This window comes from Pistacia vera, unplaced genomic scaffold (genome assembly GCF_008641045.1).
Source record: "Pistacia vera cultivar Batoury unplaced genomic scaffold, PisVer_v2 Contig715, whole genome shotgun sequence".
NCBI classification, from domain to species: domain Eukaryota; kingdom Viridiplantae; phylum Streptophyta; class Magnoliopsida; order Sapindales; family Anacardiaceae; genus Pistacia; species Pistacia vera.
Window position 1 is genome coordinate 90,429 of NW_022196574.1, and position 12,782 is coordinate 103,210.

Here is a 12,782-nt window from a genome sequence, read left to right on the forward strand (position 1 = left end):
ATTCCTCTCAACCAATCATATTAATTATTTATATCCACCAATCTAACCAAACATATATTATAAAATATTCCCCTTAACTTCAAGTTAATCTATCTCTTTGATATCCTATATTTTCAGTAATACAATATTCTCTGAACCAAACGACCCCTAAAAGTATTTTCAATTACAGTTCTGGTACCTATAACATCACTTTGATTACATGTAACTATATATTAATAAAACTTGACTTAAAATTAGTAACAAATAAGAATCATACACAACTTTCTTTCTAAATGATACCAATTTAGCATTGTAACCGGTCACTAACGCTACAGGCCCATAACTTTCCTATCTTTTTTCTCTTCATGATTATATATTAGCTTATTACCTTCCTTCAATAAAGCAAAACAGTTACAAGGGGTCTTTATCTATTATTCCACTACTGAAGTGCTCAGCAGGCATTGCTACTATGCTAGTGTTCTAAGCCAAATGACCCAGAAGACAAAAGTAAAGAATCAAACCTCTTCTTCCAGTAGCAATCCAAGAACGAACTCCACCAGAGACAGTATTATCTGCAAACACCAAGTTAGTATTTGAGAATTATCATAGTTAAAAATAATAAGAGATCTTTCATATATTTGCCACCACCACATAGAAAATCTGCTCAAAATTATCACCTTCAACTGAGCTCACTGTAGCCACAGACCAGAAATACTGTTAATAAGGGCTCCATTATTATCAACTCCCACATCTGCAAACATATAGACTTCAAATCTCAATCATATGAAACTGACTTGCAAATAATATAAAAATTATACATTAAGGCACAAGTCATAATTTATGATATTCAAATAGAAGTAGACTAACTGGAAGATGGATAGGCAACCAGCCAACCAACAAAAACCTGGCTTTTTCAACTTGAGAAAGAGAACCCATTGCAACTTGCCAATCTAATTTGGATCAAGGCTTTGTTAAGTGAAGCGAAAATAGATAAGATGCATTAACTTGAACTCCAACAAACCCACCATATCTAAATGCTTTTTCTCATAATGAACAGATTATGTACTCCATCTATACATTTATAGCTAGAACTTCAATCACAGAAAGATACCTGATTGGCATCTCTGTTGCACACAGAAAATGACTTTTATATTTTCTTGAAGTAACTTCTGCTTAGAAGAAGCACCAAGCAGAATCCCATCCCTTCACCTGATAATAAATGGAGTTTCCCTTGATATTGCTGCTTGAGATTGTCTCATCGTCCCTACATTACATTTGTATCAAATCAAGATTTATAATAACAATAAAAGTGCAAGTAGTGTTATAGAAAGATCTAATAATGGAAAGAGAAAACAAATATTACGAACAAAAGAAAATTCTCTTTTGTAAGCATAAGGTCCTCATATTTGTTTCCCAAGTCCCTTTCCAGCAGATTTTTTCGAGATCTTGGTCAAGAGCTTAATCAACCAACCATTTGCTTGGAATACTTGCAGCTTGTGAGACCCAAAACACGTTTATTTGATGTACCAACTTCTGATGGATGTGGAGAGGTGACCCGTATTCTTCCTAGTGGTTCGCTTTGTCCCAGTAATTAAGGAAACTGCAAGTGTACCAAAAGTTACTTGGGGATCATCTTATTTAGAGAATTCTTATTCTTCAAAGTTTCTGAAAAATGAGTTTTCCTTGCCTCCAATTGTTTGAACTAAAATGGTTTATCTCCAGCACAGTAGGATTTGTAATTATATTGTATGTAGTATCATCCAGTTTTCTTACATCTCCTCCAAACATGAGGGGAGACTTGGCCATAGCCCACAAAGTCACTGTTAATATAAAAGTCATATGGTAAAAAATAATGCTAATTCCCCATGTCAAAATACTAATACAGAATAAGATATTGCTTCGAATACCTGAGTTCGTTGCTCATCTAGAGTAAGGTTACAAGTCCTATGTGGACCTTCATTCGATCCTGGAAAACATGAAAATATCCAAATTACTAGTGGCTTTTCAACCTCATAAATACTCTTTTGTTTAAACTATTCAAGCTAAACCTAATGTGTTACGACTTAGGAAATCCAATTGCCACACATGAAAACCTCTTTATGGTTCAATAATCAGTATAATAAAATGTCATTGATGATTTTACATTTAAATATTTTCCCAGAGAACCAAGCACTTATACTCTAGTTAACACACTCCACATGGTATGCATTAGCTAGTTCAGCTAATTAGATTTCTAGGATTAGAAGATCAAATCTGGTCACATAAAGGTGGTAGCCAAGGGTCAAAAATGTGCCAACAGCAAAGAATCAACAAATTTCCAGGTTATATATAACCTTGATCAGTAAGCCATCCCAGTGGTAGCATATCCAAGTCAGGCCACGACTTCCCCCCCAACCCTTGGCACCTATCATATTAGCAGAGAGAAATCCCTGAAGCAAAAGTAACAGACATCATTGAAGAAACAATATAAAGCACAAATGGGCTCTTGATGTCTAAAGAATACTTTTTTCTCCTTGCAACATTAAAATGGCCTACAACATCCCCAGGTATCCCAATCATCCCCTGTTATCCGGTACATTTGACCAATCCAGCACATCTTTGCCATAGCTGGTGTCACACTGGTTCCGGGAGACAAGGAGTAAACAATGGGGCGGTCAAGCTCCTTCAGACCCTGCACACAGGCACTTCATACATATTACCTCACCCTGCAAACTTTGGGAGGCTATCATTATGTAACCAGGCAACATTGTGTACCTCTGACACATAGCTTATCTCATCTATATCCAAGATCACCAAATACACAGTCATGTTTAACTGCAAAGAAGATTGAAGCATAGGATATAAACATTATTAATCAGAAAATATTGAGATTAAAACTAAAGAGCTAATAAAAATGAGTAATATGTTCAGTCGGTCCTCGATCATGACAATTTTGATTTAGTAAGTCCAGAATTTTCTTTTGTGTCACCCCCTTCTCAAAGTATAAAGGTGATAAGTCATTATCTTTCATTTAATTTATTAGCTCTTAGCAAGGTGGAACAATGCATAAGAATGGTCCTAGGGTGCAAGCGAATGCTACCAATTGGAATTTAATTTCACCATCACATATAGAACAAGCGCATAAAATTTCTAATTACCAAAATCAACACCCCAGGCAGCATACTGTTTATACAGTGACCTCAAGAAGATCTTCCAGCTTCCAACTTGGTATTTACTCATGAAGCCATGAGGCATCCATGGGCAGGCCCTCTCTTGATCCCTATATCTTTTGCCCGCCATTGCCGACCTGACTCCTCATAGGCATCTCCCTGATGAAAAGTCAAAATAATGGTTCAATCACTACATCCAGAGCTAACATTTCACAAAGCAATAGTTTTTTTCTTAAATCATATTTTCACATTATCTTAAATTTGGAACCAAAAAAAGAGTTCAGCATATAATAAAAATAATACCTTGTCAATGTCCAAAATTGGAGTGTTTGCATTAACAGCTTGAGTGCTTATTCCTTTCATGACATGAATCCCAAACTTCAAACCCATCGCATGTACTTTCTTGGCTACTTCACTAAACCCTTTCCCCACTCTAGATGATGGCCATCTATCTGGGTCAGGGATCACCTCCCCATTCATCAATTACATCAAATCCAAAGAATCAACTAAGCACCTGGGACTTTTCTTCTATACCAGAGATAATCCACCACAACATACTAATCGGAAAAGGAAAAAGAAATTAAATTTCATTTCATAATCCATTTGAACTGCTAAATAAAAAATTGAACTTCAGTTACAAGCTATGGTTATAATTATACTCATATCCATGAGGAGTAGACGCTTGGAAATGATTTCAGCACTTTGAAGAACTCTTCTTCTGAAATTGTCCAGCAAAATGAATCATAGGAGTTCCAGCCCCTTGGCGGTAAACTAGCTTGTTCTGATTCTGTATCTGGTACACTTCCAGAAAATGCCCTGAATAGTTGAACTCAAGTCACTTCACCAATGAAATAAACATATGGACAAAATAGTTAAATTCTGATGTTAATTCAAAGAAACAAGGGTACAAAAACTTGAAATATTAATTGGATCGATGAATCTCTATGATGATGTCATTAAAGCCAGTATGCAACTTTTCCTTATTAAATATAATCACACATTTAAATTCTTGAAAATTTGGGGCATGATATAAATGTTAGCCTTTTTTCTGTAGTGCAAATTTTTTGGGTAGAATCAGAACTGACGGTTACCTGGTGTTTCAGTGTTGATTTCTATCCGAAATCAACATTGTACGAGTCAGTTCTAGTTCCCAAATGTGTGAAATTGGTATTGTGTGGTTCTAATACCGATTCCACAAATTTAAGGAACTAGAACTAACTTGAGAATCGGTACCGGAACTGAGATCCGAGTACTCAGGTTGGAACTGGTTTAAAAACTGTGACTCAACTAAAATTTTAGCGAAAATTGGAACTATTTTATAATGAATAATATTACACATATAAAATTTCTTATATAACATTATGTGATAAAAGATGATTGGGTGATAGTTTAATTTTAATTTAAAATCAACTAATCATATTTTTTCACATAATGTTGTATGAGAAATATTGTATAAAAGTATTGTATATGTAGTATTACACTTTTATAATTCTACGTTTCAAAAGAAATTAGTAGTTACAAATTGGGGAAAACTGAAAAATTTCTTCTATTCTTCAAATCTTCGGATGCCATTCCATCTACCCCAATGCCTCGTTCTTTTTCTTGCTTGAAGAAGAAGCAGTAGACGATGACGTTTCCATCTCCCGTATTTGTTGGGGCTTCACTTAACCAATCATAACCGACCTAAGTAACAAACTCACTCTAAAAGGCAACCACCGTCTGTTGCCTCATTCTCTGTCAAAGCTAATCGTTGCCATGTCAACCCTCAGACTTCCTCACTTTCTTTATCTTCTTCGAATCTCGCCTATGTGGTTTGATTTAGTGATGGCAATGGGCCGGGTCGGGACCGGGTACCCCTTGGCTCAAGCCTAAACCCGACCTCATACCAAAGGCCTAAGTCCGTCGCGGGTATCACAAGTAAAGCCCAAGCTCCGACCGACGAGCTTTTTGTAACCTCATATCCGGCCTAAGCCCGCTTATTTTTATAATGTGAATTTTTAAATATTAATAAATTTTAATTTTTTTTAATATTTTTAATTCTATAAACAATTTTTAAATATTAATTTATTTTTTAATACTTACCAAATATATAAATAACTTTCCACAAAGTGCATCCATCTATGTAGGATTTGAGAAAAATGAGTATATATATGTAAGATAATCTTGTAATTAAATATATAATATAAAGGGTAATTTAGTATAATTAATACTAAAATTGTCAGGTCCGACCGAGTCTGAAGACATACACAGGCCTGGCCCATACCTGAGGTCAAACTTTAAAATCAGGCTCAGGCCCAAGCCCGCGCCTGTGAATATAGAATAAAGCCTGACCTTTTCGAAATGGGCCGGATCGGCTACCCAAGAATATCGAGCCCATTGTCATCTCTAGTTTGATTTTTGGGTTTTAAAAGTTGATTCGAGTGATTTGTGTTGGTGAGCTTTTGCTCATGTGAGTTCATTTTTTTTTTTTTTTTTTTTTTTGTTGTAATTTTTGTGAATAATAAGGATATATTTATAATTTTTGTGAACAATGTAGGATACCCAGAACCGAAAGGTTCCACTTCCAATTCTTAGGATTTAGGAACCGTACAATACCGATTTCGCTTCCTAAACCCCAGGAATGGGTACTTAGCGATTCCGGTTCCCATTCCTAGGATTTGGACTGGGTACCCAGACCTGCTCATCAAATATTTTATATTCTTTAATAAAATGAAATAAATTATTCTATAATATTAATCATAATCATGTGGGCAGTGGTACTCTTGGTTTCAGATGCAACATGCTGCCACATTTCATTCATACAACCAACAGAAGAAAATGATAATAATGTAGAAAATGGAGGAGAAAAATGCAGAATGTAAGGACTAAGGGTAGTGGCACATAAATTATGCTCAGAATTCCCTTGCACCAGTCAACAATTTAGAACTAACAATGCAGAACCATGCACCTCTACTTCCATTGATACTCTCTCTTTCAATACTCCCAAGTCTTTTTCACTCCAAACTTCACGGCACTTACATGAACCTCCTTTCAAGTTTTTCCCAGGGATTGCCTTTGCCAGGTCTGATAATTTTGCAGATATTACTGTCCTTTCCGTGTTCAGATTGAAAAATGCAACATATATTTCTCCTGAGAAAGACGAAAGCAGCCATCAAATTGAGTTGAAAAAGGGACATCAATAAGTTTCAAGAGAAATGGATTGTGGGTGATTATTCAAACTTTGATAATGCCAGAGGCTAATATGAAGAAACTGTACTTGTCATAGTGAAGAGACGTTTGAATAATTTTCGTGGGTAAGTCCTAACAGACAAGTCTTATAAAAGTTCTGTTTCTAATTAAATAACATTTATTTTTTTCTGAGAAATGCTATGGTATTAGGACGCATATTGCTCAGAACAGAAAATTTCCATTACCATAGTATTTCCCCATGAAAGATAGAACCCCTAAGGGGCCGTTTGGTTAGGGGTAACAAAAAATGATGCAGATTATCTATCTCAAAAAGGGATATTACCATGTTTGATTTTTAAGTAATTAAAGATTCTAATAATCTTTCAATGCAAATACTGTTTACTAGGCAAAATTGGGGTAATCCGATTACCAAGTGAAATGATGTTATTTTAAGCTTATTGGGGCAATATAATTTTTACTCCCATTTTACCCTTAGTTAATTAACATTTCGGACACAAATGCTCCTAGATGTCTGTTAAATAATAATTAGCCCAACTATGCAAAATGACTTCTGTAATCCCCTACATTTGAGAATTTGCTAAAACCTCTCAACCACAAAAAAAGTTTAAAATTTAACAAAATACCCCCAATTATCCAAGACAACTACGGGCCACCGCAGGCAGTCGTCGGAATGGTGCACGTCCAATCGGATCTAGCCGTCTCCGACCAGATCACCGTGGATTTGACCAGATCCATGGCTGTTAATTATGGCCGTTAATGGTCTTAGATCTGGCCGGAATTGGTTAGATCTACCCGACCGGTCATACGCCATTCCAGTGACTGCCGACAATGGCCGACGGTTACTTGGATGACTAGGAGTATTTTGTTATATTTTAAACTTCTATTGTAGTTGGGATGTTTTAGCCAAATTCTCAAATATTAGGCGGTTAATAGCAATAATCTAAATAATGAAATAATATTATAATAATATTTAAAAAAAAAAAAGCAATTTATAAAAGGGTCTCCCAGAATTCTCTTATTCCTCTCAACCAATCATATTAATTATTTATATCCACCAATCTAACCAAACATATATTATAAAATATTCCCCTTAATCTTCAAGTTAATCTATCTCTTTGATAATCCTATATTTTCAGTAATACAATATTCTCTGAACCAAACGACCCCTAAAAGTATTTTCAATTATCAGGTTCTGGTAACCTATAACATCACTTTGATTACATGTAACTATATATTAATAAAACTTGACTTAAAATTAGTAACAAAATAAGAATCATACACAACTTTCTTTCTAAATGATACCAATTTAGCATTGTAACCGGTCACTAACGCTACAGGCCCATAACATTTCCTATCTTTTTTCTCTTCATGATTATATGTTACCTTATTACCTTCCTTCAATAAAGCAAAACAGTTATAAGGGGGTCTTTATCTATTACTCCACTACTGAAGTGCTCAGCAGGCATTGCTACTATGCTAGTGTTCTAAGCCAAATTGACCCAGAAGCAGAAAAGTAAAGAATCAAACCTCTTCTTCCAGTAGCAATCCAAGAACGAACTCCACCAGAGACAGTATTATCTGCATAACACCAGTTAGTATTTGAGAATTATCATAGTTAAAAAATAATAAGATGATCTTTCATATATTTGCCACCACCACATAGAAAATCTGCTCAAAATTATCACCTTCAACTGAGCTCACTGTAGCACACAGACCAGAATAACTGTTAATAAGGGCTCCATTATTATTCAACTCCCACATCTGCAAACATATAGACTTCAAATCTCAATCATATGAAACTGACTTGCAAATAATATAAAAATTATACATTAAGGCACAAGTCATAATTTATGATATTCAAATAGAAGTAGACTAACTGGAAGATGGATAGGCAACCAGCCAACCAACATAAAACCTGGCTTTTTCAACTTGAAGAAAGAGAACCCATTGCAACTTGCCAATCTAATTTGGATCAAGGCTTTGTTAAGTGAAGCGAAAATAGATAAGATGCATTAACTTGAACTCCAACAAACCCACCATATCTAAATGCTTTTTTCTCATAATGAACAGATTATGTACTCCATCTATACATTTATAGCTAGAACTTCAATCACAGGAAAGATACCTGATTGGCATCTCTGTTGCACACAGAAAATGAACTTTTATATTTTCTTGAAGTAAGCTTCTGCTTAGAAGAAGCATCCAAGCAGAATCCCATCCCTTCACCTGATAATAAATGGAGTTTCCCTTGATATTGCTGCTTGTAGATTGTCTCATCGTCCCTACATTAGCATTCATATCAAATCAAGAATTATAATAACAATAAAAGTGCAAGTAGTGTTGTAGAAAGATCTAATAATGGAAAGAGAAAACAAATATTACGAAGCCAAAAGAAAATTTCTCTTTTGTAAGCATAAAGGTTCCTCATATTTGTTTCCTAAGTCTCCTTTCCAGCAGATTTTTTCGAGATCTTGGTCAAGAGCTTCAATCAACCAACCATTTGCTTTGGAATACTTGCAGCTTGTGAGACCCAAAACACGTTTATTTGATGTACCAACTTCTGATGGATGTGGAGAGGTGACCGTATTCTTCCTAGTGGTTTGCTTTGTCCCAGTAATATAAGGAAACTGAAAGTGTACCAAAAAGTTACTTGGGGATCATCTTATTTAGAGAATTCTTATTCTTCAAAGATTTCTGAAAAATGAGTTTTCCTTGCCTCCATATTGTTTGAACTAAAATGGTTTATCTCCAGCACAGTAGGATTTGTAATTATATTGTATGTAGTATCATCCAGTTTTCTTACATCTCCTCCAAACATGAGGGGAGACTTGACCATAGCCCACAAAGTCATCTGTTAATATAAAAGTCATATGGTAAAAAATAATGCTAACTGACCCAATGTCAAAATACTAATACAGAATAAGAGATTTGCTTCTAGAATACCTGAGTTCGTTGCTCATCTAGAGTAAGGTTACAAGTCCTATGTGGACCTTCATTCGATCCTGAAAACATGAAAATATCCAAATTACTAGTGGCTTTTCAACCATTCATAAAATACTCTTTTGTTTAAACTATTCAAGCTAAACCTGAATGTGTTACGACTTAGGAAATCTGAAATTGCCAACACATGAAAACCTCTTTATGGTTCAATAATCAGTATAATAAAATGTCATTGATGATTTTACATTTAAATATTTTCCCAGAGAACCAAGGCACTTATACTCTAGTTAACACACTCCACATGGTATGCATTAGCTAGTTCAGCTAATTAGATTTCTAGGATATACAAGATCAAAATCCGGTCACATAAAGGTGGTAGCCAAAGGGTCAAAAATGTGCCAACAGAAAAGAGATCAACAAATTTCCAGGTTATATATAACCTTGATCAGTAAGCCATCCCAGTGGTAGCATATCCAAGTCAGGCCACGACTTCCCCCCCAAGCCCTTGGCACCTATCATATTAGCAGAAGAGAAATCCCTGAAGCAAAAGTAACAGACATCAGATATATGAAGAAAAACAATATAAAAGCACAAATGGGCTCTTGATGTCTAAAGAATACTTTTTCTACCTTGCAACATTAAAATGGCCTACAACATCCCCCCAGGTATCCCAATCATCCCCTGTTATCCGGTACATGTTGACCAATCCAAGCACATCTTTGGCCATAGCTGGTGTCACACTGGTTCCGGGAGACAAGGAGTAAACAATGGGGCGGTCAAGCTCCTTCAGAACCTGCACACAGGCACTTCATACATATTACCTCACCCTGCAAACTTTGGAAGGCTATCATTATTTAACCAGGCAACATTGTGTACCTCTGACACATAGCTTATCTCATCTATATCCAAGTCATCACCAAATACACAGTCATGTTTAACTGCAAAGAAGATTGAAGCATAGGATATAAACATTATTAATCAGAAAATATTGAGATTAAAAAACTAAAGAGAAGCTAATAAAAATGAGTAATATGTTCAGTCGGTCCTCGATCATGACAATTTTGATTTAGTAAGTCCAGAATTTTCTTTTGTGTCACCCCCTTCTCAAAGTATAAAGGTGATAAGTCATTATGCTTTCATTTAATTTATTAGCTCTTAGCAAGGTGGAACAATGCATAAGAATGGTCCTAGGGTGCAAGCGAATGTACTAATTTGGAATTTAATTTCACCATCACATATAGAACAAGCAGCATAAAATTTCTAATTACCAAAATCAACACCCCAGGCAGCATACTGTTTATACAGTGACCTCAAGAAAGATCTTCCAGCTTCCAACTTGGTATTTACTCTCATGAAGCCATGAGGCATCCATGGGCAGGCCCTCTCATTGATCCCTATATCTTTTGCCCGCCATTGCCGACCTGACTCCTCATAGGCATCTCCCTGATGAAAAGTCAAAATAATGGTTCAATCACTAACATCCAGAGCTAACATTTCACAAAGCAATAGTTTTTTTCTTAAATCATATTTTTCACATTATCTTAAATTTGGGAACCAAAAAAAGAGTTCAGCATATAATAAAAATCATACCTTGACAATGTCCAAAATTGGAGTGTTTGCATTAACAGCTTGAGTGCTTATTCCTTTCATGACATGAATCCCAAACTTCAAACCCATCGCATGTACTTTCTTGGCTACTTCACTAAACCCTTTCCCACCTCTAGATGATGGCCATCTATCTGGGTCAGGGATCATCCTCCCCCATTCATCAATTACATCAAATCCAAAAGAATCAACATAAGCACCAGGGACTTTTCTTCTATACCAGAGATAATCCACCACAACATACTTATTGGAAAAAAGGAAAAAAGAAATTAAATTTCATTTCAGATAATCCATTATTGAACTGCTAAATAAAAAATTGAACTTCAGTTACAAGCTATGGTTATAATTATACCTCATATCCATGAGGACGTAGACGCTTGGAAATGATTTCAGCACTTTGTAAGAACTCTTCTTCTGAAATTGTCCAGCAAAATGAATCATAGGAGTTCCAGCCCCTTGGCGGTAAACTAGCTTGTTCTGATTCTGTATCTGGTACACTTCCAGAAAATGCCCTGAATAGTTGAAACTCAAGTCACTTCACCAATGAAATAAACATATGGACAAAAATAGTTAGAATTCTGATGTTAATTCAAAGAAACGAAGGTACAAAAACTTGAAATGATTAATTGGATCGATGAATCTCTAATGATGATGTCATTGAAAGCCAGTATGCAACAGGGGTGATACCTGTAAAATGAAAGACTGAAGAAGGAACAGAGAGTGATGAATTCAAATATCTTCATGGTTAATGTCTTGCTCTTTTACTGGTTTGTATTGCTGAGACTGAAATCGGGAGTTCGAGTGCCGACGTGTTATTTATCTGGCCATATATAAATGTTTCGTGGCACGACAAACTATATAAGGCTGTCGTTTTCAAAATTAAACATACGAAACCAGGGAGGGTTATGATAATGTATTAATGTATTTTTTGATAAGATTGCTTTGCTCCCTCGTGTTTTTCATGAATTTCTTTTTTATTTTAGGGATATTATCAATTGAGAAATATGGTTTAATATATATATATAAACTTAAAAACAGTTTGAAAAGGGATAAAATTTCGTTTTTTATCTTTAAAATTTAAAATATAATATTACTCATACACTAATATTTATAAAAAATTATATCCAAATATATATTTTTTTGTATTCGTTTTCTATCTTTTAAAAATATTGAAAATAATTAAAAAAAAAAACGTTCATCATAGTTCTTGAAAATAATAATTTTTAAAATAAATTATTAACTAAAAGCGATTAACTAATCATACTTAAGATTAATTGTGTGTGTTGAGATTTGAGAGAAGAAGATGCTGAGTAAACTTTGAAGAGAAGAAGAAAAGACTCTTTCATCATATTCACGTGATTCTGTTACAGTATATATACAAATACATGCATCACTTTTCTGTTTATTTAGAAAGTAACTAATCTTATTAATCTAACTGATTCTAACTAATTACATTGACTCTGACGTATAACAAACTTCAGTTAGCTCAGCTGTCACGTAACAATCCTGGCCAACTTGCCCTTCAACANAATTAGAATTAGAATAGATAGTGAAATTTGACTCTCTAGATGTGGAGAGTCAAACTCACTCTCTAATTTATATTTTAAAGATAAAGAGCCTGTTGGACTCTTGTTTTTATGGATAGATTCTTTATAATAAAGAGTTTGAGTCATATAAAAATACTTTTGGAGATGATCTTATAATAAAGAGTTTAGGTCATATAAAGAGTCATTTAGAGATGCTCTAAGACTGTGGTTTTCGAGATTAAACATACGAAACCAGGGAAGGTTTTGATAATGTATTAATGTATTTTTTGATAAGATTGCTTTGCTCCCACTTGTTTTTCATGAATTTCTTTTTTATTTTAGGGATATTATCAATTGAGAAATATGTTTATATATATATAAACTTAAAATCAGT

The 12,782-nt window shown here is 34.7% G+C and overlaps 1 protein-coding gene and 1 pseudogene across 1 annotated transcript; both read right to left on the reverse strand.

Moving 5' to 3' along the window:
- Window positions 1-459: 459 nt before the first annotated feature.
- On the reverse strand, window positions 460-4,768 carry LOC116114607 (annotated as a pseudogene).
- A 1,040-nt stretch (window positions 4,769-5,808) lies between these two features.
- On the reverse strand, window positions 5,809-11,692 carry LOC116114628. Its single transcript, XM_031400770.1, has 14 exons — window positions 11,550-11,692; window positions 11,215-11,374; window positions 10,848-11,105; window positions 10,526-10,700; window positions 10,134-10,195; window positions 9,887-10,050; window positions 9,698-9,795; window positions 9,261-9,319; window positions 9,034-9,168; window positions 8,700-8,944; window positions 8,443-8,599; window positions 8,003-8,078; window positions 7,845-7,895; window positions 5,809-6,257 (listed from the first exon to the last, which is right to left on the reverse strand). The coding sequence occupies exons 1-14, from the start codon at window positions 11,603-11,605 to the stop codon at window positions 6,040-6,042; spliced, it is 1,914 nt and encodes a 637-aa protein (XP_031256630.1). The 5' UTR covers window positions 11,606-11,692; the 3' UTR covers window positions 5,809-6,039.
- Between the last annotated feature and the right edge of the window lie 1,090 nt (window positions 11,693-12,782).